We start from the raw sequence: 26,880 nt of genomic DNA, 5'->3' as shown, positions 1-26,880 counted from the left end.
AGTGTGGCCTGAAGCCAGTTAGTTCTCACTGGGATAAAAGGGAGACCTGTGGGTGGTCGGAGGAGCACAGCTGTCTGCACCACCCTGCCACACCTGCCAGCTTAGTGCTGGTCACATGGAGGCGAGCTGAACGTTGCCAGCTGTGCAACACTGTGATGAATCCTTGGAAAATAGGCCAATGGACCACGGTGTCAGTCTTACTGATCTGCTCGCTTTCACCAGAGGAGAGTTCACAGAATTTATGATTTACCTGTACAGCTCTCACATCTGTTTTTAAAAAATATTAAACATTTCTTTGATAAACTACATTAATATTTTGATTTTTTTTAAAACTTTTTTATTAAACATTTTAGCTAGTTTTGAATTTGATGGCAGCAACACATCTAAAAAAAGAGATGAGCTGAGATGGGGGCAACACATAGCTAGGAAACAGCTTAGACATGTTTTGCAGGTTGCTAATGGTTGGGTATAAAAGAGCATCTTAGAGAGTATAATATCATCAATAAACTCAGAGAATCTGGAGAAATCTCTGTGTGCAAGGCCAAAAATCTATATTGGATGCCCAATCAGACAGCAGTATATTACAAACAGGCATGATTCTGTCATGGAAATCACTGTGTGGGCTCAGAAATCACTCTTTGTGAGCACATTACCATCCATGTATGCAGATAAGAGCTCTATCATTCAGAGAGGAATCCACATGTGAACGTGATGCAGAAATGTCGCTGTCTTCTTTGGGACAAAGCTCATTTAAAATGAACTGAGGCAAAGTGGAAAACTGTTCAGATGACTTAAAATGTGAAATTCTTGTCAGAAAACATGGGAATTGCATCTTTCAGACTAAAGAGGAGATGAACCATCAGCTTGCACACACAGGTTTAAGGACATTTGCTTTTTCCAGTGAAGGTCTTGCATATTTCAGTAAAAGAAAACTAAACCAATTACTACATCTATTAGAACAGCATGACTTCATATATTCATGAGTAAATCATTACATTTTTAATATGATAAAAAAGACCCAGGACTGTTGAGCAGCTAGAATCCGATATCAGACAAGAATGGGACAACATTCTTCCCCAAAACTTTCAACAGCTGCTCTCCTTAATGCTGGGAAGTTTATGGAGCATTGTTAAATGAAGGGCTGATGCTACACAGCGGAAAACAGCTAAACTGTTTTAAGATATGTCGCTGCCATCAAAGTCAATATACATTTTTTATTCAAATGGTACATTTTCTCAGTTTAAACATTTAAATGTGTTTTTAATGTAATATTGTGAATAAAATATGGCCTTTATCAGATTTACGAATCATTGCATTGTTTTTGTTTACATTTTTTACAGCATTTTTTTTTTTATTGGGGTGATAGCATTAGAAAAGCTGAGCGGCCATCTTTGTCCCAGTGCCTCCTATCTATCTCTGCAGAAAATAATTTTTAACAATCATTATTTCATTTCATAATTTTATTTAAAAATGTAAACTTTTATGTTTTGATATTTTCTATATAAACTTTTATATATTATATTATTCATTACACACAGGATCTTGTGAATGATCATCATCTGTATAGTCAGCAGTCTTCCTCGTGACTGTGATTGTGTGCATGAACTAGAGAGAGATGTATTTATGGTGTCTGCTCAAATTTTAAATTAAATGATACTAGATTTGAGATTAAGGTGCAATCAACACAAATGAAACCAAAAAAAAGTTTGAAATATTTCACTTTCAATGAAAGACAATAAGTTGTAACTAAGAAACTGTAAGTTCACCTTTTTGAATTTGATTTATGATAAACTGAACTTCTAACCAACAGTAGGTTTTCAAAGTCTAGACAAGAATCTGAAATTTAATTGCAAATCATCATAACTTCATTTGCCATATTAGTTATATATCGATGAAGCTACAGTATGCAGCCCACTTAAATGGCTGGGATTCCAGACATAAGGAAATTGTGACATCTTAAGTAAGTAAAAGGCATTGTCAGTGTTGCGAAATCAATTTGGATCAAAGAATACAACAAAAGGTACTTAAAGGTAAAATTGTTGAGATCAGTTTGAATGCTGCAACTTGATCGCAGAATACAAATAAAATAAGAAGATCCACAATGTAAGACTGGCTCTACCAATGCACATGAAGGCTTTCAGCAGCCTGTTTCAAACTTAATAACCCTGTTTGCCTTTGTCAACACTTCAGTCAGTCAATTCAAAGAGTAAAAAAGATGCCCTTGGTTCAATGACTAGACAGACAAAGGCTGCAGTGACAGTGTTTCAGCACATTGTACTTACACATTCAGGCTTTAAATTAACTGTATAAAGCCACTGCAGATAAGATTAGATTAAATTTTAATGATGGCCAAAGGGAAATTGGGTAAAGGCAAAGAGTTTGAGGGATGAGGGTGACATCTTCTTCATGCAAATCCCACAGCAAAGTGAACTCAACATAAGTAAGAAAGGTCAGTGGCTGAGGAAACTGAGAAAGCTGAGAGCGCTGTGCAGACTGTTTGTACCGATGACTAGGATACGCGTGCTGGCAGTGATGCTTGTGACCACATTTGTGGCTACACACTCCCATTCTCCATGGTCTTCTTTGCTGAGGGACACAAACTGTAAGCTGCCACTGGGTAGGATGTTGTGCTTACTCCTGCTTGGCTTCCCCACCTTCAATTGACATGAAAATTACAGTGGTACAATTAAACACAGCAAAAATGTCAAGAAGTTATAGGTGAAAACAAGCACATATTTTCAAGAGAATTTCGATGGCGTGTGTTTAGCTGTTTGGCACCTTTCTCCAGGTGATAGATGGTATATCAGGGTCTCCAGAAGCAGCACAGGGGATTACTAGCTCTCTCCCAGCCTCTTGACGGTACTCCCCCCCAGGCCTCACATTAAAGTAAGGGGGATCCTTGAGAAATCAAATCATAAACACTTACAAGTAAGTGTGCACAAGTTAGAAAAGAGAGACTATATAGAACTTAAACAGTGATCTACCTTTAGCACCAAAGTGGCAGGGGGGGACATGCCCATGGTACCCAGGGCGTTGTAAGGCACACAGGTGTAGGTGCCCAGGGAGTCTTCTGTGGCCTCCGCCACCCGGATACTTCCGTCTGGCATCAGGCTCCAACCGGGGTACTATAAGACAAGGGGGCATCTGAAATGCTTGATTTTAGGGGTTTTCCTGAACTCTCAGGGTCCCATTTAATGTTTTTGAACTGCACGAGAAAACAAAGATCCCCAAAGATTCTTTAAATCAGATGAATGGAAGTTAATGTTTATTTAATACAGACCTGCCCTCAACACTGGCAGCATTTTAGATAAAAGAAAAACAGAGCAAAGATAGAGAGCTCTGTGCACAAAGATGCTATATCCAGGTGGCACTTTGAAATGATAAAAAAATCATTTATGTACGCAGCTGCTGTACTGTGTATGCAAAAAAAAATCTTTACTTGTTAATTTATGCACCAACTGGCCACTTCATTAGTTACACTTGTTCAGCTGCTTGTTTGAGCAAGTAGAGCAAGCTTGTTCAGCAGAGCCCGACCGATATATTGGCGTGGAGAATATATCGGTCGATACTAGCTATATGCCGATGAATTCGCATCTGCATTTATAATGGCCGATATATGAAAATTTAAAAAGTAAAAGGTGGAAAAAACAAGCTTCAACCTTGTTATGAGTGTTTTTGTTGCAACGTTTGTCCAATATCGGCATCACTATCATCTTAACAATCTTATATCAGTCGGGTTCTACTAATATGGCAATGACATGGGAGCAACCCGGTCAGTTTAGGCATGTAGTCATAGTCGTGATGACCTGCTGAAGTCCCAAACAAGCACCAGAAAACGGAGAAGAATGACAATCTAAGAGACTTAGAAAGTGGCTTGCTTGCTGGTCTGAGACAGTCTGGACTGAGTATTTTAGATGCTGTGGATCTACTTGGTGTTTTCTTGGCACATTTTTGGACCCCTAATAGCAACTGAGCACCATTTAAATACCACGGCTTAGCTGAGTACTGCTGCTGACCTTGTCCATCCCTTTATGACCTGTATTATGATGACCAGCGGGATAATGCACCATCTCACAAAGCTCAAATAATAACAAGCTAGTTTCTTTCACGTGACACGGAGTTTGTTCTAATCAAATGGCTTCAACAGTCACGGGATCTCTGTCCAGTGTGTATGTGCACTGTGTGATGCTATCAGGTCAAAATGGACCAAAATCTTTGAGCAATGATTAAAAAGGCAGAAGGGGGTTCAAACCAGTAATACCAAGATGTAACCAATAAAGTAGCCAGTGAAGGGACACTGCAAGTAAGTAAAAACTAGCAACTAAAAATCCCATTTAAGCTAAACTACAGAAATATTATCAGCAAATGTACAAAAATGTTCAAATCAAAAATGCCCCGGTGAGTGACATTAGTAGATTGTTAATACTGCTGCTAATTTTATTATTATTATTGTTAGATTTGTCAGCGTGTACTGAGATAATGTTGAGAAACACAAGACAGAAGAACACATCTGCTACAAATATTTGTACTTTTCGCCTCATTGGGCTTCCAACAACTTACTCAAAGGAAACCATTTGTGAACCTTAAAAAGGGAAATGAGAGACATCGGAAACATGGCGAGATCCTAAATTAGACCCAAAATACAAACAACATCTGCTTTTTCAATAACGTCTCATATTATTCTTTGCTTCTATGAACGTCTCGATGCATGCTCAATAATCCACGTATGGAAATCTCGCACAGTTGAATTTGTTGGATGCAGTGTTTTCACTGGGAGACGTGTTTCATCACTCATCCAAGTGACTTTTTCAGCCTCTTTTCAGTGGGAGAAATGCTTCATCGCTCATCAAAGAGACTAGAAAAAGTCACTTTGATGAGCGATGAAACATTGCTCCCACTGAAAACACGGCAAACCCAATGAACAGAATCAACTTTCAACGTTTTAATGAATGTTCCAGTTCTGAAAAGTGAGCAGTTCTTAAGTAACAGTTCATGTGTCAGATATGAGGAAGCAGAAGTATAAAGCAGTAGTTTAATGGACCCCAAATGTGTATACAAGTACAGTATGTGACTAAATGCTCACAGTCACTTAACTATTGGCAAGAAACATAAGCAATAGTTGTGTCTTTTTGAGTGCTTGTTTCCCAAAAGAAAACCAATTCGTAATTTAAAAAATCCACAGAGGGCTGTTAAATATAACACTTCAACACAACCTTCAAAGCAGTCCAGCAGTCCAACAACGTAATAACTCCTCAAACCTAATAAGATATTAGACTAGATGATACTTCTCTGAGTTTCTGTAAAATCTGTTTTTATGGGTTTTACAATAAAAATGGGGAAAAAAAGTCATCTTTACTGGACAATATTTGAGAAATATAATTTTCAGCATAATCAAAGACTCCCTTGTGCTAAACCGGTAAGATAATTATGACTTATTTTGCCACGAATCTCAACAAAAAAGCAGATCAGACTCACCTTCTCCACTCGGAGTGGGTATCCATCTTTCTCCCACTTCACTGATGTCACAGGTGGGTTTGCATCCACTGGGCAGCGGATGATGCCTGGCAGTTTCCGTGGGACGTAGATGACCGGGGGCATGTTGATCACTCGGGCAGGGTCTGGACAAATAAGGGTCGGGTGATAAATCGACAAACTATAAATAACTGTTAATTTCTGAAAATGCTTGATTCAACATGTTTTGATTAACAGAAAAATCAAACATGTTTATAAAGCTTCCCAGATTAGGAAGATTCACAGCTAGAAGTGTTAGCGTCTTATCAATTTTCTTAATGCCTATCACTGCCAAATTTAGGAACACATAAACAGAGGCAGGTAAAATCAGCATTAACATATTTTTAAAAGTGCAGCATGTGGCATTTCTGGCAAAACTAATATCTTCACAACTCGTTTTATATATCAGGACAAAAACATTTAAATTTCAAATAATTTACATGCAGATAAACAACAGCACATCACATATTCTATTCATTATTTTATATAAACTAAGCCAGGATGGAGACGCAAGGCGTGAAAAAACAAGTGTGCCCCATGATTCAGCAGCTTGTAGAAGTAATAACTTTTCTGTAGGACTTTATCGGTCTCTCACATCGCTGTGGAGGAATTTCAGTCCACTCGTCTTTACAACGTTGCTTCAGGTCATTGAGGTTTGCGGGTATTTGCTTTTGCTCGGCTCTCTTTAAGTTCTCACAACAGCATTTTAATGAGGTCGAGGTTTGGACTCTGACTGGACCGTTGCAGCATCTCGATTCTTTTCTTTTTCAGTCATTCGGTTGCTGCTGTGCTTGGGATCATTGTCCTGTAGCATGACCCAATTTCAGCCTTTTCAGCTTTAGCTGTCAGACAGACGGCCTCACATTTGACTCTTTGAATACTTTGGTATAAAAAGGAGTTTGTGGTGGATGCAATCAGTGCAAGGTGCTCAGGTCCTGTGGCTGCAAAATAAACCAGCCCTTCCTCGCTGCACCGACAGTCAGGACGAATATTTGTGCTGAATTGTTGCGATTGGTTTGCAAAGGACATTCCTCCAGACGTCTTGTGGTTAGTTCAGATGCAATTCTGCAAACCTATGATTTGGTTTGGTTTCTTCGAAACAAATCATGACACTGCTTTATATGTCATCTATAAGTGTTCACCTGAGGTTGCACTTAAATCATTTTAAGACCTGCTAAGGTCTGCTCCCAAACCATGAATCTACATCAACTACAACAAATAGTATTAAGATGCTGTTTCATAAATGCTTCACTTATAGCTGTTTCTGTTCATGTTTAAGAGATGAATTAAAACATCTCCGGAGCATTTTCAAGGACTGGGAAAAATCAGAGAAGTAGAAAAAAATCTCCTGACATGTAAGGAACATAAAAGAGGTGCTGAAAGGGGAATTAGTGGAAGAGAAGATTAGGCAGCAGCCAGCAAGAGAGTTCTCAACATAATCACTGCACATGCATGTGTGTGAGCAGCGTGCACAGGATGTGGTGAAGCATTACAGCCTCCAAAAGGTTTTTTAGTGTTCAATGCAAATTTTCTCGAGTACTATCGTTTCTTTTTTTAAGCCGAGTGAGTGAAATTTTGACATATTTCTGCACATACAGACTTGCTAAGTTACAGAAGATACTTGGCTTCGCATATAAAATCCAGAAAACATCCAGAAAACTATTGCACCACCGTTTAATTTCTGCTTTGCTAGTCCAAGAAGTTTTTTACTTTGAGTTAGGAGTGTTTTTCCTCTCTTCCGGGAGTGATTCTCAGCTGCTTCATACATAAAGCTGGAGTTTGTTTTACATGGACCATCAGGACATTGGTTTATCGCCTGCTGTATGTGAGGCTAGTGATGAAGACAGTGCCTGCAGTGCTGTGAATCCCCCAGCTCCCTCTCATAGTGTAGCACAATAATCAATGACCAGCAGCAACTTGGGAGCAAATTAGCTCTGCACAGTGGACTTATGATGAAACGTCATGTGTGTGGGAGTGGGGGTTCTTCTCTCATCACTCACAGCCACAATCAAAGGAGAGCTGGAAAAATTGAGTCTGAGGACGAGTTTGTCTCCATGTTTGTGCACAGGAATGAGGCTGGAGCCGGAATAGATTATAATCCAATTCCTAAATTCCAATGAGAGTGAGAAAATGGTCAAATCAAAACTCTGCTGCCTTTCTGCAACACCTGACCTTGAAATTCAAGAAGGTTACTTTGCATTACAGGAGCAGCGCGGCCAAATACTACAGCAGCCTCCAGCACGAGCAGACTCCATACTGCTGCTGCTGCTGCTGCTCCTCACATGGCTCGCTGTACTAGCTCCCCGCCCCTCCCCCTCCCACTTTGTCGTCATGGCAACACTCACACTGAACAGTCAGGTAGGCTGATGCTGAGGGCGAGATACCGAGACTGTTGCTCGGACTGCAGGTGTACTTCCCAGCATCCTCCGGCTTGACCCGGAAGATGATAAGGGTGCCGTCGATGAGAATGCGCACTCGGAGCTTCAGATCGCTGCAAGAAGACACAGACGTTTTATCACAGCGTGTTACTGAAGCACACCGACAGGACAGGGCACACATCTACAGAGCTGAATTACATCAAGGTGCCATAAGAGAGCAGCAGAGAGTCAAACAGAAGCCAGCTGAGAGGGGTCCAAAGAACACTCTGTACAAAACGAGAGACTCAAATAAATCTGCTAATTGTCATAACTGCCAAATGGTACGGCCCTCGTGGTTTCCCTTTCAATTAAAAAAAAAATGACAGAGCAGACAATATTAATTTATTTTTCTTTGTTTGTTTTAAACAGATACTCAGGACTCACTCAGTACTTTAATAATTAATTACTTTAAACGAAAAAAAGCCTTTAAATAAAAAGTAAACGTAAAAAAGACCTTCAGGGCTTTGTTAATGGTTGATCATTTATTATACAGATGAGTTATCACATTTATTTAACGGGATGATATTAATACTTCTAGAAAAGAGCTGTTAAAGATTATTTTGTCAAATATTTAATTGGTAACTAACATATTTGTCACACTGAGCTTCGCAAATTGTTGTTGAGACTTGGTATCTGCTTCCTCCTGCCTTCAGCTTATTTGTACTTAATGAGAGTTTTGAGCATCTACAAAAAAGTTCTTTACAAAAACAAATGATCATCAGTATCAGTAAATATCAGCATCAGTAAATCAGTAAATTTCATTTAAATTAATAGCAACAAAAAAATGAGAAACCCCATATATAACAGTTACATAACTTTGGTTTGAATGATTTAATTATGTGTTGCAACTAAATCAGGATCATTAACATTAATGCTGACTATATATTATTTATTAGTAACTAAGAGAGCAGCCAAAGGGTATTTTCACTCATTTCTCCTTTTTTCTCCAACACCAAACAAGCAGCAAAAGTGAAAATGAGAATTAAACCAAGAGAACGCCAGAAGGTCACTGCCATAGCGGCTCATTTGGCTCACGATCCGTCACAGTTCACCGGTTAGGGTGAATACCCATTAGGCGATCACTGTGTGCAGGTTTCATTTAAGTTTAATCCAGAAGGAGTCCTTGTGAACTGTGAACGACAGGATGGACGATGGAAGTCTCACCCTGGTATAAATTCATCTGTCTTTCGGCTGGATGAGCTAAAAGATGTAAAAATCTCACTGGCCCTCTCTACAATAACACAGGCTGAACATTTGGCTCAGAACACATGACCGGATCTGTTCTGTTACACGCATGAGGGCATCAACAATTAACTATTAAAATTCATCATATGTAATCATATTTTATGTATAATCAGACTTTTGTGGAAATGTTACAGCTGTGAAATAAAAATGAGATGTTTTTCAAGCTGTTGTAGGTGCATAAACGCTAAAAACTGTTCATTTTAGCCAACAGCTAAGTGGTTGTAGCAATCGGCTAAAACGTGACATCACAAGATCTAATGTAGTCAAGAATCTTCATGGGCTGAAGGTGTAACTGTGAGCCAATTTTGGCTGCTCAAGTCCCGATCATGTAGGACTAGTTCACAGGCAAACAAACAGAGGATTTGTCTGCAGAGGAGCACACACCTGAGGCAGGGATAGCTAAGTCTATAAACACTTAGATCAAGTCCTTTACAACTTGCTGGTTTTGAAAGGGAAAAGATCACTAAGTCAAATTTCAGTACCATATGGCACATATAGCCAGAGTGTTTATATATATGCACATGTGATTAATCATGTGATCATTTGCTAGCTGTTCTTAAAGGCTATGGTTTGCTGTAAGCTGCTTAAATTAAACGTGTCTTACTTCTAACACTTGGCAATAGGCTCTTGTTGTGCAACCACTAAAAGTTTGATCAGTGCATAAATTCTGACTGTCTCATCATAAAGTCCCTCAACTAAATCTTTCCCATCCTGTAAAAAAAAAAAGAACGAAAAAAAAAATCAAGATTGACGTTACAAAAGCTGTTTAAAATTAGTATGGAAACTTCCTCTGTGAAAGTCCTTCAGACACTTGTTTTCACCGCCAGTCAAAACCCTATTCACTAGTTCTTCCTTCCCACTTGTTCTGTCTGTCACTTCCTCACTGCAAAAGCCTCTCAGACTCTAAACACCAGCTCTGGGGAGCCTGCAGAGGTCCTGGCTACGCTTCATATCATCACCGCATGAGAGGCATATGATGACACAAGGCCTGAGTCATGTGATGTTGTCACCAGAGCGCACTAACTCGCCTGGCACGTTCCAGACGGAACCCCGGCAGGCCCACTCTTACTGCCTCTGGGGTCACAGCAGGGCATGGCACACACAAACTAAATACCCTTGGACAGTCGCTCAAAACGCAGCACAGCAAAGGGCTCAGAGACCCGCAATGTCAATCACATCACAAAAGCTCAGGGATAAAGGCCTTATGCAGCTTGCATGGTGCTGATTTAAATCACTAAGTCTTAACCTCACACAAGTGCTTAACTAACAAGTTTCCCTACACTGAGAGCGAGAACAGCCACAGTACAGAAGTGAACTTGATCATAACTTTACTTCTTGAAGTAGACGTTGTCCTCTTCCCAAAACCAGGTGTAGGTGAGGTTGCCTGGATATGCCTCTGCTTGGCAGGTAAAGAGTGCATTCTGGGATATGTTTACAGTGACATTTTCTGGTGGTGAAACGATGTATGGAGGCCCTGAAAGAAACAGAAAAAAGTGTTAAAAGCGCTGAAGCAGGCAGTCTTTTTTTCAATCCGCCTTATGAATGTTAATTCAAAATTTCCGTCTTTTTACAGCTTTGGTTTTCATCTCCATTTCAGCTTTTCTAGCTGCTAAATGGACTCAGGCCCATTTCCAGAAAAAGAAATGGAAAGATGGCACTGTCTTTATCTAGGTATATACTGTGTAGGCTTTGCCAACGCCAAAGAAGGCATTTTACAATAATATTTAGTGCAGTGCTTGCAGTATACACTCATCAGCCGTTTTTATAGGTGTTCAACTGCTTGTCGATGTAAATATTTATAGCAACTTTGGGATGTGGAGGAGCACAAGACAGCCAAGGTGTATCTAATAAAGTGTCCAGTGAATACTTTCTAATAGTTTCAGCTGGTTTTTGACATCTTTTGTTTGTGGATGAACAGTCACTGTCTAGAAAGGTTTGTAGCAGATGTTTCATGTCGCTTCATAAGCTTGAACTAATACAGTAAAGCTGACAGTGGATGAAACAGCGAGCACAAAGATGCTAAAAAGCACAACTTCCTGTGGATTTGTTCTTTGCACCACATAAGATAAGATAACCTTTATTAGTCCCACGCGGGGGAAATTAGTTAACATATGTGGTGCCCAAAGCTCTTGTTTTATTTTTACTTAAAAAAAATTATATTATTGAATGTTAGGCATATATCATCGCCTTCACCCCAACCCCAACATAATAATTTAATTCTTTAAAACCTAAACTTATTAATTTTTTTCAAAATTGATGAAATTTCATTTAAAAAAAATCTTATTTAGAGGCTTTCACACCAACTTTGTTCTTTCGGGTGCAAATCAGGGTGAGAAAAGGCACACACTAAGTAATATTTACAGCATATATCATCACAGTCTGATTTAAAATACAGTAAGCAGCCAGCTGTTGTAAACTTAATACTAGTCAGCATTCTGGTTTCGCATGCTTCACACTGTAACCTTTTTCATCTCCTGAAGTGCTCTAGATTTGCTCTTAGCGCTCAATAAAACAGCAGAAGCCATGAAAGGTAAGCTGTCTTTTATGAGAAGGCCCAGATACAAACCTCCTGTTTGTTCACTTCTGAGCATGCACAGCCTTTTACATCACTGTGCAGATGTTTCACATAACAATTAAAAACAGATCACCAGACTGAGAACCATGACTCCTCAGATGTCTCCTGGTTATTGCTCCGCGTCTGCGAAGTAATCGCGTCTCTTATTTCACGGTGTTATTCGTGGTAATATTCAAACAAACTACAGCATCAACCTTTTTTGTTTTTGTGGTTTTGGTCTTGTTATATTGCAAAAAGACTGCAATGTCTACAAAACTACAATGAAAGATTTCTGTGCATTTATCATATACGCATATCATGACTGAGACTTCTTGCATAACGATAAGAGAGAACAGGTATCGAATTGGTACTTCCACCAGAGGCCTGAAGCCTTAATGCAGTTGTATCTCATGCACCACCAGTTAAGTCTTCAGTAAGTTACAAAACAATCACCATGTTTGCAGTGTGTGTGTGTGTGTGTGTGTGTGTGTGTGTGTGTGTGTGCGTGCCTCCATTTACTGTACTGCGAAGGAGTGGAGTTATTTCTCTGCTATGTTTGCACCTACAGAAGTCAAGCGTTAAAACACACCTTAAAAGCAAGATGCTCAGTTGCTTGTTAAATACACACTGTTAACTCGCCCAAGCCCCGCTGTATCAAGAGACCGAGAGAGGCTGCTATCACAACCATCTATCTGATCTGTGTCTAGCAGAGAGCCTGGTTAATGGACCGGAGACAGACAGTGACGCGCTCTTAGACAGATCCTGTTGTATACACATGGCTGTGCACACATTCACATACAGAGGCCCCAGACTGAGCTATTGACTGCCTGATACAGACTCAGAAGGTATGTTACATACATCAGTACCCCAGAGGAGTGCAGAGCTTTGCCTTTAAGTATAAATAATGGAACCTAACTACTATATCGATGCAATCAGAGTGGTATGCCTCCGGTAGAGACGGGGAAAGATTTTTCTTTTCAATGAAAAATCTGGCAAAATATCAAAACACATTCGGATTCGACTTTTATATTTGTAACTTGTATATCTGTTTTACTCATCCTGAGGAGACATCACCTTGAACCAACAGACGGGTAGTGTGGAGCACTTCTCCCTGGTCGCTGTGGGCTCGGCATGTGTACGCCCCTCTGTCATCTCTGGTGATGCCAAGGATGGTTAGTCTGCCATCGTGTACCTGCAAATGAATGGGCAGGAGAAAGAAATAAACATCCAGCCTTTATATGGCAAATTTAAAACTTAAAAGCCCTTGTTATGTTATAATTAGAATGATACCATATAGATGAATAGAAGTACAATTGTATAGTACCTCGAATGTATTCTGTTCAGATCATGTAGTTTGTTAAATTTTACTACAGGTCAAAGTTTCATGCAAAAAAAAAAGACTTAAAAGTCACAAGTGTGTCCTGATTTATTAGCTCCAGGTGTGATTCCTGCATATGGTCACCTTGGTAACGTCTAACTCAGTGTTACCGTACATCCCTGTGTGCAGGCACTGATGAGAACCAATAAGCGGCGAGGAAAAACACATTAACCAAACCTCATAAATTATGCAACAGGTGGCGAGAGGCTCTGTCCATTCATGTCACACACAGCTGTAGTCTGTCCATTCACACAGCTGAGCGGAGAATCTGCTATGCCTGCAGAATTATTGCTATTCATCTGTCTCTCAGATGCTTTATGGTACAAGCAGAGCAAACAAAGCAGAGCTTAACTTTTGCAAGGTTGTTGGGGAGCTGCATCGCCGTCATAACAATGTTAATGGCGAGATAACACCCTCGTGTGTGGCACACTTGGTTCTAGGAGTGTAAACTAACCACTGATTTAAGGTGAATTTATTGCTTTGTTGGTTCAATAATGACTGAAGGAATGAAACTGTCTTTATTTTAGTAGAAAAATAATGCTCTCTTTCCAATTCCAGTTCACCTCCTTCACATGCAATTTACTTTAAATGACCTTCTCTTATTCAAGGCTTATATAAAGGCTAAAATTAATCGTTAGCCGCATTCACTCTCTAAAATTGAAATAAAAATTTTCTTTGTGTGATTAGTGCAAAATTGTTCGGTGAGCCAAACTGAGCATGCTATATAAGAATGATTGCAGTCCAATCATCCAATCATCACCCATCATCCAATCTTCAGGTATTTTGGGATACCAGGTGAGAATTGGAGATCTGGTCTGAATTTATGTTTCTAAACTATCTATGCCATGGGGTATTGTAACCAGTAAGCCCTTCTGAAAATCTAAACTGTAACTAGTGCCATAACATGATGTATAGCTCCCTAGAAATGTGAATATGCAGCCCGGGCAGCTCATAACAACTGCGACTGGCCCACTCAGTACTCTCATTTCCTCGTAATTCTAATGCTAACTAGTGCATTGGCAGCAAAATCTATGTAGGCTCTACATAGATTCAATGCAGACATAAAAATTTTAAATGCAGCCAATTCCTAAGTGCTTTAACCTGCATTATTTTTTAAATGACCAATAGGAGGGTTGTAAATAAAACCTGTCTTTACATTGAGTTCTTTGGAAAAACAGCCTTTGGTTCCTTTGCTCTTTGTCTTGTTATGAAGCTTAATATCAACGGTGGCTACATCCATCTTTTACATACAGTCTATATTTGGACCGAACAGTGAAATAAACGTAGCTTGTGTTTTGCTAAAGCCTCAGGCACACAGGCCTAGAGACTGTTTGACAACTGTCTGTCAGCCAGTGGTTGTAAGAAAAATGTGTATTCTCCAACCAGTTGGCAGCTGTGGGAGGTTGCTAGCTATTGTTTGGTGAAAATGGCCACACAGTGGTACACAATTCAGCATGTTCTATGCAGACGATGAGCAACTACGGCAATCTGCCAACAAACCACATCCATGTGACATTTAAGAGGTATGTTTAGCCAACATTGAGGTCCCCCAACTTTTATTTTGAAACTATTTTTCAACCATTACTAGACATCAACAAAAGACCGCCATCTGACAGACATTCAGTGTTGAAATGTTTGCTGGAAACGTTCAGTCAGAGGCTGAGTGTAACACAAACAAAGACACTCATGCACAAAAGGTTATTTTTAGCTAGCTTGTCATTGCTAGCTATCAAGCATGTTTCGGGGACAGCGTGGTCTAGCATATTTTTAAATCCTGGCATTTGTTGTTGCACTGAATCTAAAAAAGCCAAAGAGTCTAAACCACTGTTAGATCAAATCACTAAACTCATACACACCACAAATGCAGCAGTGATGTTAACACACAGTAATCTTAACAGAATCTAAAGACATGCACTGGTCGTCATTCTGATCCAATACTTTCTGTGCCATAGCTGAACTCAATCCAAGGTGAGTGTGAGGAAAGTAAGCAGAATTCCAACTTCTGTCCTATGCACTTCACTCCAGTGAGAATGATATTTGGTTGGCTGCCACTGCCTTCCTGAGTTTTTTAAGTCTTCTTTTTCAGTTTCCTGGTTACTTAATAGATCTTTTTTTCCGGGCTTTAAAAAAATGAGGAAAGTGAAGAAGGAGGAGAATGTGGAGGATGAGTGTTTCTGCTCCTCTCTAACCCCGTCTGTCACATTCCTCCCTTTCTCCATGACGTCTCCGTGGATCTGAGCATGTGGGTGAGCAAACATATCCTAATGCTCCCTATCGCACACACACACACACAGCTCTCCTCTCAGCACAGAAAGGAGCACTCCCGTATTTTAGGGGAGATGCAGCAAGAAACAGGTGAATGTACGAGGGGAGACGATAAATGCAAAGTGAGGTTATTAGAATTTGGCATTTGGTTCTCACTAAAGATTTTCCTTTTTAGTGCAACATTCATATTAGGGCTAATGTAATATTGATGCCGAAAAGGGGAGATTAATAATGCATCAGAATGTTGTCTAATCGTTTACTGAGGGAATGGTGTTAAAGAGAGGCGACTGATGGTGGGGCAAAAAAGGCGAAAATGAAAGGAAACGAGGCCTTTAACAGACACGCTTCTGTGCTGCTGTCACTTCCTTTGCTGTATGTTACACAGGCAGCTGGGAAAAGGTGATAGCGCCTGCAGCAGACTGCAATATCAGACACATACGAGAATGTGAAGGCATGAAAGCACCTTTGAAAAATCCTAAAAACAATTACAAGCAGTATGAAAAATTACCACCGTTGCTACACTTCTTAGACACGATCAGCAATCTGCTTGCATCTGTTACAGGCGTTTGTGCGTCTGGTGTGTGTGCGTTTTGTTTTAGCAATTAGCTGATGTTTGAGTCAGCCTCCCATATCTAACTTAACTTTTGCAAGACTAACTCCAGAGATGAATTTGCTGGGGGTCAGACGTGTAGGTGCAGGTAGTGCTTCTCATAGTATAGTGAGAGCAAGCGATCCTCCACTCCAGAGAAAGTGACACTTGCACCGCTCACTCAAGATCCAACATCCTATGGCTCTAATGCATCATCGCTCGTCGAAGCTTTTGCCACTTTTGAATCATCTGTCATGGAGCTGTGGGTTGACTGTCTTTGATTTGTTGCAACTAACACTACAAACCTGATTTAAATGTTTGCAAGCACTGAGGCAGTGCCAGAAATATCCTTGCCATGACATCAGGCTGTCTGCATTTGGGAGTTTAAAAAAACAGTCAGGCATCACCAGACAACAAAGAGGGCTCAGAAATGTGAGGTGTGCCACTAAGCTGTGCTTAAAATTGTTCAGATTATGCAGGGTTTATTTTTATTTTTCCTAACGACATCACAGGGAAGACAGAACAGCCTGACTGTCAGTCATCCTGGAGCGATGACTTAATTGTGTCCTAAATAGCCAAATATCTGCAGCTTTCCACTACTTGTACACCAAGTCTGTGGTGCAATGTTTTAAATGTACAAAAACGATGGGATGGTTCTGCTGTTTTTTCAGACTTCAGACAACACATCAGGTTTAGAGACTAAACCACAGCTCATGAAGCAGCTCGACAATAGAACAAACTGACATTAGCCCGAGTGAGACATAGTCCACAACATACTGTCAGTACAGATGGGCTCAGCGGATGATGCCATCTGTGCACAAACCCCACTTCTATTTTTGCACACAATCATAAATCGGAGTTATGTCCATGATATTTTCTTACCGAGTATTTTGCGTTGGTTGCAAGCTCCTCCCCCTCCCTCAGCCAGCTGATCATTGGTTTTGGATTTCCCTGGGCAGAGCAGCTTAGCGCAGTGCTTCCCCCTTCCTTCGCCTCCACGTATTGCGCCGGCGTCTCCGTGAATGAAGGTGGAGCTGGGGAGAACATAGGACAAGGAATTCTTGGTACCATCCCAGTATCCAGACAGAAAAATCTCAAAAGCTATTCTATGGACTGGCATAGGCCCTTTTCCCTCACTGCTTCTTAAGCACAATCATAGGTTTTCCTTACATTGATTGACTGGTGCAGTTGATTGATTGGATTGATTCAATGGTAACCACATGATGTGTTAAAAAGACCTTTGTAACATGTTACTTCTAACTTTTGAGACTGCCTTACCTCATAATCATCATCACATGTTAAATACTTTGGTTCATCACTAAATACCTGCATATTACTTTAACATAAGCCTCATAAGCCTTTATTTGGAGAAAGGTGGAAGAGACACACCAAATGACCAGGGGTGGAATCGCACCCGGTCCTCAGTAATACTCTTGCAGCACCTGTTTAATGTGTTTGGCTACACCATCAAGCAAAGTATCTCTATGGCTAAGAACAACCTTACTGAGGTAGCATGGCAGCTGACTTATAAGTGCAGTCCTTTTTTTCCCCCCTTTTCATTTTGGATAAGTTTGGAAAACTGTACTGTAGTTTGCAGTGCTGTTGAATTTGTGTTACACTCAGGGATTTCCCTAATAGCACAGCAAACTACAGGCTCCAAGATGACACAGAGTCATTGAATCAGCACCAAGATGGCTTCAGGCATTCTGCCATTGGGCTCTTCTGCACGGCTGTTGTATTGCAGGCACATGTAGTACAGCTTTCCATTTTAGGGGGTATCTGTTTACAGCTGGTTGGGCAGTAGGATCACAAGTGGACAGCCAGTGGACATTTCCATTGAATACGCAATTGTAGTAATTTGAAATCACTTTACATCCTTAAGCACCTTTAATATTACAAAGAAAACCCCAGCAATGGGCGAGCACTTGGTGACAGTGGGGAGGAAGAACTCCCTATCAACAAGAAGAGACTTCCAGCTGAAGCAGGATGCAGCAATCTGCTGTGAGCAATTCTAAAGTAAAGGGAATGAGGAGAATAGAGAGGATTCAAACAACAAACAGACAAAACTACAAAGCACAGGCTGGACTAGACAAAAGTTAACTCTCCGGATTCAACAAATGCGCCGGCTCATTTCAACTTCTGTGAAAAGTGTGGTTTTGTTGTAATAGTTTACAGTGGAAATGTGGATCTTATTGAGAGTTTGTTGCATGGAAGTCCTACACCAGAAAAACAGATCTGAAGGCAACAAAATAACCATGCTAATGTTGTGGAGACATCTTTGAGTCTCTTTGGGGCGATCGTGGCTCAAGAGTTGGGCGTTCGCCTTGTAATCGGAAGGTTGCCGGTTCGAGCCCCGGCTTGGACAGTCTCGGTCGTTGTGTCCTTGGGCGAGACATTTCACCCGTTGCCTACTGGTGGTGGTCAGAGGGCCCGGTGGCGCCAGTGTCCGGCAGCCTCGCCTCTGTCAGTGCGCCCCAGGGTGGCTGTGGCTACAATGTAGCTTGCCATCACCAGTGTGTGAATGGGTGGATGACTGGATATGTAAAGCGCTTTGGGGTCCTTAGGGACTAGAAAAGCGCTATATAACTACAGGCCATTTACCATTTGAGGCTTTTTAGATATTTAGATATTATAATACACATAATATGTGTGTTATTTTTTAGATAATCTCAATAGATATTTAGGATTCAGTTAAATGTTTTAGTTTGATATTGCAAAGCAGCATTTGCTAGCAGTGGTTGGCGCTGCTCTCCCAAAGTGCGGGATAGGATTAGGGTTAGGGAGAGCGCATAGAAGTGTTTATCGTGTGTTTTCAATCTCCAGCTGACCCCACGTGACCCCAAGATTTTTGTCCACAGTTATTTTGACTGAGCAAGAACTAGCTAAGAAAACGCATCCAAAATGCGTCAAGCAAAGAAGAACATGTGTACGCATGATTCAACTGTTGAAGCTGTCAGGCCAAAGTCATTTGTGACTTTGAGACACGGGACACAAGCCAAAAAACCGACACACTGGTGACATATTTTCCCGTTGTGTTTTCGCTGGGCATCAGGACAAATTAGTGTTTACAGTACAAAAGATACAAGGCCAAATGTGTCCCACGTTGTTTGAGTGAGAATAATGAGTCTCGGCGGTCATTTACACTTGTATTTAGTGCTGTCCACTCATGAGCTAATTGTCCAAGACACATTTCAGAAATCTGAAGTAAATAGGGTCTAAGTCAAACAGGCATTCCTCAGATAGGACATGATGCAACACTTGCACAGTGGGACATGTACCAGGGTTGATAACAAGCTCCCCTGCAGGCTGCCTTCTTTTTGCTTTGTTTTTTAATACAAAACCACTTTGTAACACTGCTGCATTTCCACCTGATGTATCCGAGCTTCGCTAAGAGTCACACGGGAGCTGTTCACCAGCTCCTGCAGGCCAATAAACTGTGGCTTCCTCAGCCAGCTGCTTTCAGTGGTTCAACATAATATTTTGATTATAAGTAGTGGCACAGTGTTTAGTTAAATAGGGGGAAAAAGGCACTGCTATACAAGTGGGTCACCGCTTGCCCCTGGGAGTGCTGCCATGCTTAGACTGCACACAAGCACCTGGCATGGAGTAAACAAATTGGCCAATTAGCACATTTAGACATCTGCCCGTCCATTTTGCCCTCTCGCTCCCTAACACTCATTGCATTATATGATACAGCAGATTAATGGAGATTCTAATAAAATGCATGACTGATTTACGTATCATGCAGTTGATGGGTCGGCGGTTACATTAAACGGATCATGATGCATTATTTTAGTTAAGAGGCAACCCTGTGCCGCTGCTTCACTATGAGTTTCTGCATGTATAGTATGTCGCTGATTGTCACTGGTGGCTGCAATATGTATGCAGCCAAGTACGTTTACTCAAGAAAAGCAACTTTAAGCTCATAAACAGCGACATGCTTCGGCTCCAGGACATTTTGCGTTTCTGAAGAGGAGATCTCTCCTTTAATTTATACCAGTATTTCATAGAGAAATATAGAAATATTTATAATAATACAGCTGGTGTTTCCTCTTTCCTACTTCATCAGTCATCTCACAACAAGTCCAATTTATGTTGTGATCTTCTTGACCTGACTGACTTCGTTGGAAACCACTCAACAAAACCAGATATTGGTAAATAGTAGAAAAATGCTGATTGCACTCTAATGCAGCAGCATTAATAGCACAATGCTGCTGCATTACAAACATGGTGAACATTATCTGAATGTTGTGTCCTTAAGAAAGAAGAGAAAATCCAGCATAGACCTGGCACCAGATTTGAGAGAATAATCTGACTCTTCACTTAATCAATCCACTGTTCACTGAAATTAGCCATCAATAAGCCATTCTTAAGGATGGGAAAAACAGAGGACATTTCTGAGCTACGTCAAGTTACATGAGAACTGTGCTAAAAAATCTGTGAGAAAACATGATGATGAATCCAAATTTGAAATTTATGGTTCAACTTGCATAAATATATACAGAGCTTTTGCAGTCATCTGTAAAACACAGTGGAGACTCTCTCATGGTTTGGATTGCATTTCATCCAGTACTTTCAGGGTTTGATCCACCATGCAATATCATCTGAAAAACATCTGATTGCCTTGGCTTTATTTGTCACCATGAGAATGATCACAAACACAATGCCAATGCAGTAAAAGCATGCCGGGATAGAAAAAGACACAGTGGAAGACTGTGCCATGGATTGGCCTCCCCAGAGCCGGGTCTTCAACATTATTGAAGCAGTGCGAGATCATCTTGACAGAGAACGGAACAAAACGCAGCCAACATCCAAAGAAGAGCTTTGAATGTCCTTCAAGACGCCTGGAGAACTATTCCTGAAGACTACTTGAAGAAAAGGAAATTAGAACTGTACTGTTTTTGCTTCATATACTGCATTATCTATTTTCCTAGCAAAATATAAGGAAATGAGGGATGGCTCAAGATTTTTACATATAGAGTATGGGTGGATATATTTAGCAGGTAATATTTCTGCACTTTTACTCGTGAGACATTTAATTGTAACGTGGAAATTTTACAGCACTGGTACTTTCACTTAAGTGAATCACCTGAGTACTTGCTCCTCCACTGTAAGCGCTGTTATTAATTCTAATCCCAAAGCTTTTATCAAGGGAATAAGCACCAGCTGACAGGAAATAGGTGGCATACATGGTGGTGCTGGTGACAGCAGCAGGCACTTTGGTCAACTTGGGATTTGTTTCACACCGTCAGGTACAGCTCATCACAGAGGAAGTGTCACAATACTTGGGGAACCTGGGAGTTGCTCTACAAAAAAAGTAAGCTGAGCATTAAATCTGCGCCCTACTTACAGCATCTCTTCATCAATTATATACATTAAAAGATGTTTGGAGTTCCCAAACTCCCCCTGTTCTTCTCTGTAGGCCATGCAGCACATCAGCAGATGGCCTGGATGCTAAGAAGCAGGGTAAAGGCTGTTCTTTTTGAAGGCTTATTTACTCAAGACTGTGTTTGCGTCATTTTATTTCCTTGCTTGTTTTGGGGGGTTTTTTGTTTTCCTTTTCTTGTATCTGTTCCTAAGAGAATATGGAGAATTGGAGTACATATTTTCATTGATTTCACATCACGAGTCTCAAAGGTTTAAGTGTAAACTGCTGCAGAGAGAAGAAAGAGGCACTCGGTGACACTTTCCTCCCTCTTCTAATGTCAGCATACGTAAGTTACTCCACAGCGTCTCATGTGTAATTAAGAGGAGAAACAATGGGACTTACTTCCTCTCACTTCTTCACTGCCACAATCCCATCCATCTCTTTTCTTTAGGTGGACGTAGGTTATTTTGTAGATTAGATGATCATACTAACATAAACTCTTAACTTCAAAAACAAATGTGCGTTTATCTCGGTTTGTTGCTTTCCTCCTCAAACTTATAGAAAGAGCTGCGTGAGCACAAGGGTGCTTTTATGTCTGTCAGATTTGTTTTTAATTACAGTGAAAAACTGATGTGAGTCATCCACATTTGTCTTTTCTAGGCATGTTTTTGGAATACATCATAGCTTTTAGGAAATTTGATATTAACTCTGGAACAGGCTGTGCTGGAAGTTATCCCTACTTACTATACAGTCTAAATTTTATTTGAATGTCTGAATCATTAACTGTAATTCTGAGTAATAAATGGCTGTAAGACTAGTTTCTGTTCATTTAAATTAATACTAAAACGTTTGTGCATTTCCATCACAGTGAGACCTTTGTGACAAAAAACATAATCATTCAAATCATCAACCAGTTGAATACGGACATTTTGAAACAACTAACAAATACAGTGAGCCTAAGGATAAAGCTTTCCTGTGCTTAGAGCCAGCGACAATATAGCAGCCTCGGTTATGATGAAAACTATGGAGACGAGTGAAAACGAGAAAAGTCCTGTTGTCAGGCGAATTTACAAATACGCTGGAAAATGATGTGAATACCTGACATTTGTTTGTTATATCAATCTGTTACACCTGCTTGTGTTTGCTAAGGCAAAATATGTCAAGTAAAGCTTCAGCTCATTCTGATTTATTCCAGTACCAGAGCACTTTATTTTCAGTTGCTCCCATAAGAGAAGACCCTGCAATACTTAATGCAATTAATGCAGATTATGAGAACCTGAGATTAATTTTCTTAACGATGGAAATGTGAATATTTTAAATTGAAGAAAAGTGAATCTTTGATTGTGTATGCTGCCAGTTAGACTTTTTAAAAAGAAATCAGTATTGGCCAAAATTCCTATCAGCATCCACAGGGCAACAATTACAACCTGTTAGGGTTGGGCGATATGTAAAAATTTTCCAATCGGCAATCGTCAGTCCAAGAATCGCCGATGGGTGATATATTCGCGCATGCGCAGACTTTTTGATGGGCGGAGCAATGTAATCATGCACGGACTGATTTGCACGTTTATGACACAGAAGAAGTCCAAACATGGACAAAGTAGTTGAAAAAAGCAAAACAAAAACGCTGTCAGCGTTAACGCGGCTTAAACGCGGTCATCACGATTAAAATTTTTAACGCTCTCAAACCATCTGGAGCGCAGAATGAACAAAATTTGGACAAACTGCCGAAATGCGTTGACAGAGACATTTCAGGGATTTTGCGCTTCACATGGGTTAATTGTTAATCGCGTAAGTCATGACGACAGCGCTGACAGCACTAAAAAAATATAAAGTCGCCAATTTGGGGTTTCTTTGGCTTTAAACCAGATGAAAAAGGTAAACCTAAGGATGTAACCAAAGCGGTGTGCCACTTGTGCAGACGTATAGTGCGAGCAAAGTACTGAAACACGGCTAACTTGCAAGCGCATGTACGTGTCCATCATCCGGCTAAGTTTGCTAGGCTGTCACCAGCTTCTGCAGCTCCATCAACAAGCATTTGGGCGCACTCTGAGGAGGCTGCATTTGCTCGCAGATGAAAGAGGGTAACAGCACTATTATTTTTTTTTCTCATGTTGACTGCTTCTATTAGCTCCTTCTATTAGACAAATATATCGTCGATAGTCGATATATTTGTCCAATCAGCTCGATATATTCGTCCGATCGAACCTTGCAGACAAGGTTCACTAAAGTCTTCACCCAAATTGTGTTCAAGGTCAAAATCAAATCTGTCATTTTATATATAATAACCTGCGAATTGTGATGGATTGTGAGCCAGATAAGCTGCTGCATCACTAACGTTCTGGTTAATACAAGCACACAGTTATACAAGAGTCATAATAGAGAAAAACATTTGTTAATTTTAGCTTATCATTTTTATCGGGGCATCTTATTCACCACACACACAGTATTTATTACATTTTGTACGCCCACCTCTAATTTAAATTTGCAAGCTGGGCTCCCGTAAAGTCTGGAGGGTGATTGTTCACCCCAGACTCACCATAGTGGACAGCACAGTGACTGACAAAGACAGATACACACGGGTAATAAATGGAGCTGACATTTGGGACCCAGTTGCATCGACCAAATGGGACCTAAATGCCAAGCCATCACTAACCCAGTGACATGGTGGCAAGGTCTGATTGTGTCTCTTTTTCCAAGTTTAAATATGCATGGATAAAATTAAAATCACATGACAATGATGGGGCACTTTCTTTTTGCTTTCTTAAAAAGCTTACTGATGCTTGAGGACTATGCTTCTTACAAAGGCAAGAAGAAGACGAGGGAGGGAGAAAACAGAGAGAGAGTAGCCTTAGTGTCTTTTTCGGGCACAAGGCCTTGCCATCTGACACCTGCCACTGAGTGGGCATGAATTCCCTCTCCGCTTGGCAGGAAGTTAAGGCCAGTCACAGGAACTCAAAGAAGCAGTATATGCAAATACTAACGGCCAAAGGAAATGAGTGCCCTTAGTGTCTGTGCCTAGGCCAGACGAAAATGGCACCTGCTTCCTTCACAGACCCCCATTTAAGGGACAACAGTAGCAAAAAGGCTTCATATGAACTCCCCTGTTAGATGTCTAGACGCTGAAACAGCTTTTGATTTTTTCATGACTGTCTGTCTGTTGTTTACATAACAAAACTCCAACTAAATATTTATACCAGCAAAACATGTCCATCTGTGAGTAGAGCTGTGCGTGCACTCTATCGAGAGCGGGATTGCATACATACATGAGGTCTTACAAAATGCAGACATATAAAATGCCAAATATACATGAGATTCGGGGATATTATTAGATGTGTTGAAGCCAGAGGAGCTCTGTTTCTGTTGGAAGGCCTGACAGGAGTAGAGACCAGCACACGAAGGAGGGGAGGGGGGCAGTTGAAAGTGAATATTGATGAAGCAGCTACAGAGATGCAGTATGCCTACACAACAAGACATTCATACGCACACGCCTACAGATGTTCACAAACTCCAAACATCACAAGAGTGCGCAGGTGACGCTCACTATGACTGATTCACCCTATCCGACATTAACCAGCAAACAGAGATTTCTTTCAGCCGCACACAAGCACGCGAAATGGGATGCTCTCGTGTCAGCTTTGAGTTAACGTCCGTTACATGGAGCACGCGTTAGAAAATCATTTGCAATGCCCGATGTGGCAAAACACAAATTCAAAGCAAAGCACCGATAATCACCATTTTTACAAAGTGATTATGCTGTGCACTGGACAGTATAAATGATCTTTTTTTTCATAGAGAATTTTGCACGCAGTGCAGTGTAATCACTATTCAAATACGAGAAAAGCATCTTGTAAAACATATGCATGATCAACTCAAATATGCATGACTTTCACACAGCTCTCAAGCTCGAAGTTCACAGACCAAAAATATACATGTGAATGAGCCTGACAGTACTTTGTCTCTAAAGTCTCTCTCTAACAGCACAGAGGATTACAGCTTTCTGAACTTAGAGTCCTGTGACGCTTTACCGCAAGAAATTCACCGCTTTCGGTTTCTCTTCCAAAAGTCTGCTTAGGAAACATTCCCTGACACATAAAATCAGTAACCAAAAAGCTAACAAAAGAATTGCGACTGATAGTACTCCACAATCTCGTCTCCTGCACGAGTGTGCCGCGGTTTCTTTATTGCATCTTTGCTGCGCCGTGCATCTGCAGCAAGCATCGACTGTAAAACAGGAGCTTACTGCGAATATCTTTCCGAAAAAGGCTGAAACGCACAGAGTACAAAGGCATCGCTGCGCAATGTGAAGACACACTTTGCACAGGAGTCTCTGCGCCGCTGGGGCATTCCTGAGAAATGCAAAGGTGCAGATTTTTTTTCCGCCTGGTCATCAGTTTGATAGCTCTCAGACTATCACAGACAATCCCTGCCGGAACCGCCTTAAACTAGACACAATCAATCCTCCTCTAACCAGACGCTCATCCCTTTTTTTCCTTGAGGCCTTTTATAAAGGAGCTACAGGAGTGACCTAAAACAGTGCCTGACTCAAATACACTGATAAATTTGAATTTTTCTGTAAATGAAAGATGAGTAAAAGAAGGAGGCCTGTGAGCAACTAAAAAAAGGTCCAGTTAGCATAAAAAAATGAATGAAATTAAATATTTAAAGCAAAATAAATAAATAGATTTTTTCTAATAACAATGTACCATTCCCACATCTTTAATTGAAATGCCAATGATAAATCTACGTGATTATCCTTATCATAAAAACACACGGAGCTTAAGCCGATCCTCTTTTCTTTTTCTTTTTTTTGTCTTCACAGACTCACACTTCCAGGTCAGAAGGTAGGCTGTTTGGCCAGATGACTCACCATTGACTGTGAGGTGCACCCAGCTGCCGTTGTGGAAGGTGTCGTACTGCTGCTCCAGCATCAGGACCCTGCACTCATACCAGCCCTGGTCCTCGGAGCGCACTGGGTCAATCTGCAGGGAGGCCTTCCCATGCAGAGAGGCTCTACCTGCAGACAGCAGGGAGGGAAAAAAGCAGAATTAACCACTTCAGTACTTTAAATGTATCTTTAGAGATACCACCATACACACACCCAAGAGCTTTGCTGGTCACCAAAAAGATCCATCATAGCAGCTGGGGGTTAAGTGCTTTATTTTAGGGCAGTGGCTGTAAGAGTGTGAGTTTTATTTCTGCTCTGACAGTAGTCCACAGCTCACAGTCGTATAACGCTTCTAAGCATGTTCCAGATGTTCAAAAAATAATATATAAAGATAAACTAAAGATTCATATATTTTCCTTTTCCTTGTAAGGGCGTCGTAAACTCAAGCCTTTTGATCCGCAAAGTCAGGTATGACAAACTGATTCATTTTTGAGGTCTTTTTCAAACTGCTTACTCGTATTCAGGCACTACATCAGACTGGAGCCTTTCCAAGCACTAGATGGAAGGAAGGAAAACACTGGCTGCCAGTCTCTTGTAGAGCTAACACAGACAGACAGTCCCAAACACTTACTGTACAGTCATACTTACGGGCAATTTAGAGCCTT

At 40.7% G+C, this 26,880-nt stretch overlaps 1 protein-coding gene across 3 annotated transcripts in view; it reads right to left on the bottom strand.

Annotated features, from left to right (window-relative positions):
• The window catches only part of igsf9ba (immunoglobulin superfamily, member 9Ba), a 71,509-nt gene that overhangs the window by 15,775 nt on the left and 28,854 nt on the right, over nucleotides 1-26,880 (bottom strand). For all 3 annotated transcript variants that reach the window (XM_085430375.1, XM_085430376.1, XM_085430377.1), the window contains exons 3-11: nucleotides 26,198-26,344; nucleotides 16,842-16,993; nucleotides 12,802-12,919; nucleotides 10,506-10,647; nucleotides 7,857-8,002; nucleotides 5,476-5,618; nucleotides 2,985-3,125; nucleotides 2,779-2,898; nucleotides 2,504-2,654 (exon numbers count right to left, since the gene is read on the bottom strand). In XM_085430375.1, the coding sequence (XP_085286501.1) occupies nucleotides 2,504-2,654; nucleotides 2,779-2,898; nucleotides 2,985-3,125; nucleotides 5,476-5,618; nucleotides 7,857-8,002; nucleotides 10,506-10,647; nucleotides 12,802-12,919; nucleotides 16,842-16,993; nucleotides 26,198-26,344 (1,260 nt within the window). The remainder of the gene's footprint in view (nucleotides 1-2,503; nucleotides 2,655-2,778; nucleotides 2,899-2,984; nucleotides 3,126-5,475; nucleotides 5,619-7,856; nucleotides 8,003-10,505; nucleotides 10,648-12,801; nucleotides 12,920-16,841; nucleotides 16,994-26,197; nucleotides 26,345-26,880) is intronic.

This window comes from Copadichromis virginalis, linkage group LG14 (assembly GCF_057382275.1).
Source record: "Copadichromis virginalis isolate Kocher_CV1m ecotype Utaka linkage group LG14, C_Virginalis_male_GT1.1, whole genome shotgun sequence".
Classification (NCBI taxonomy): domain Eukaryota; kingdom Metazoa; phylum Chordata; class Actinopteri; order Cichliformes; family Cichlidae; genus Copadichromis; species Copadichromis virginalis.
This window is presented reverse-complemented; position numbering and strand designations above follow the sequence as displayed.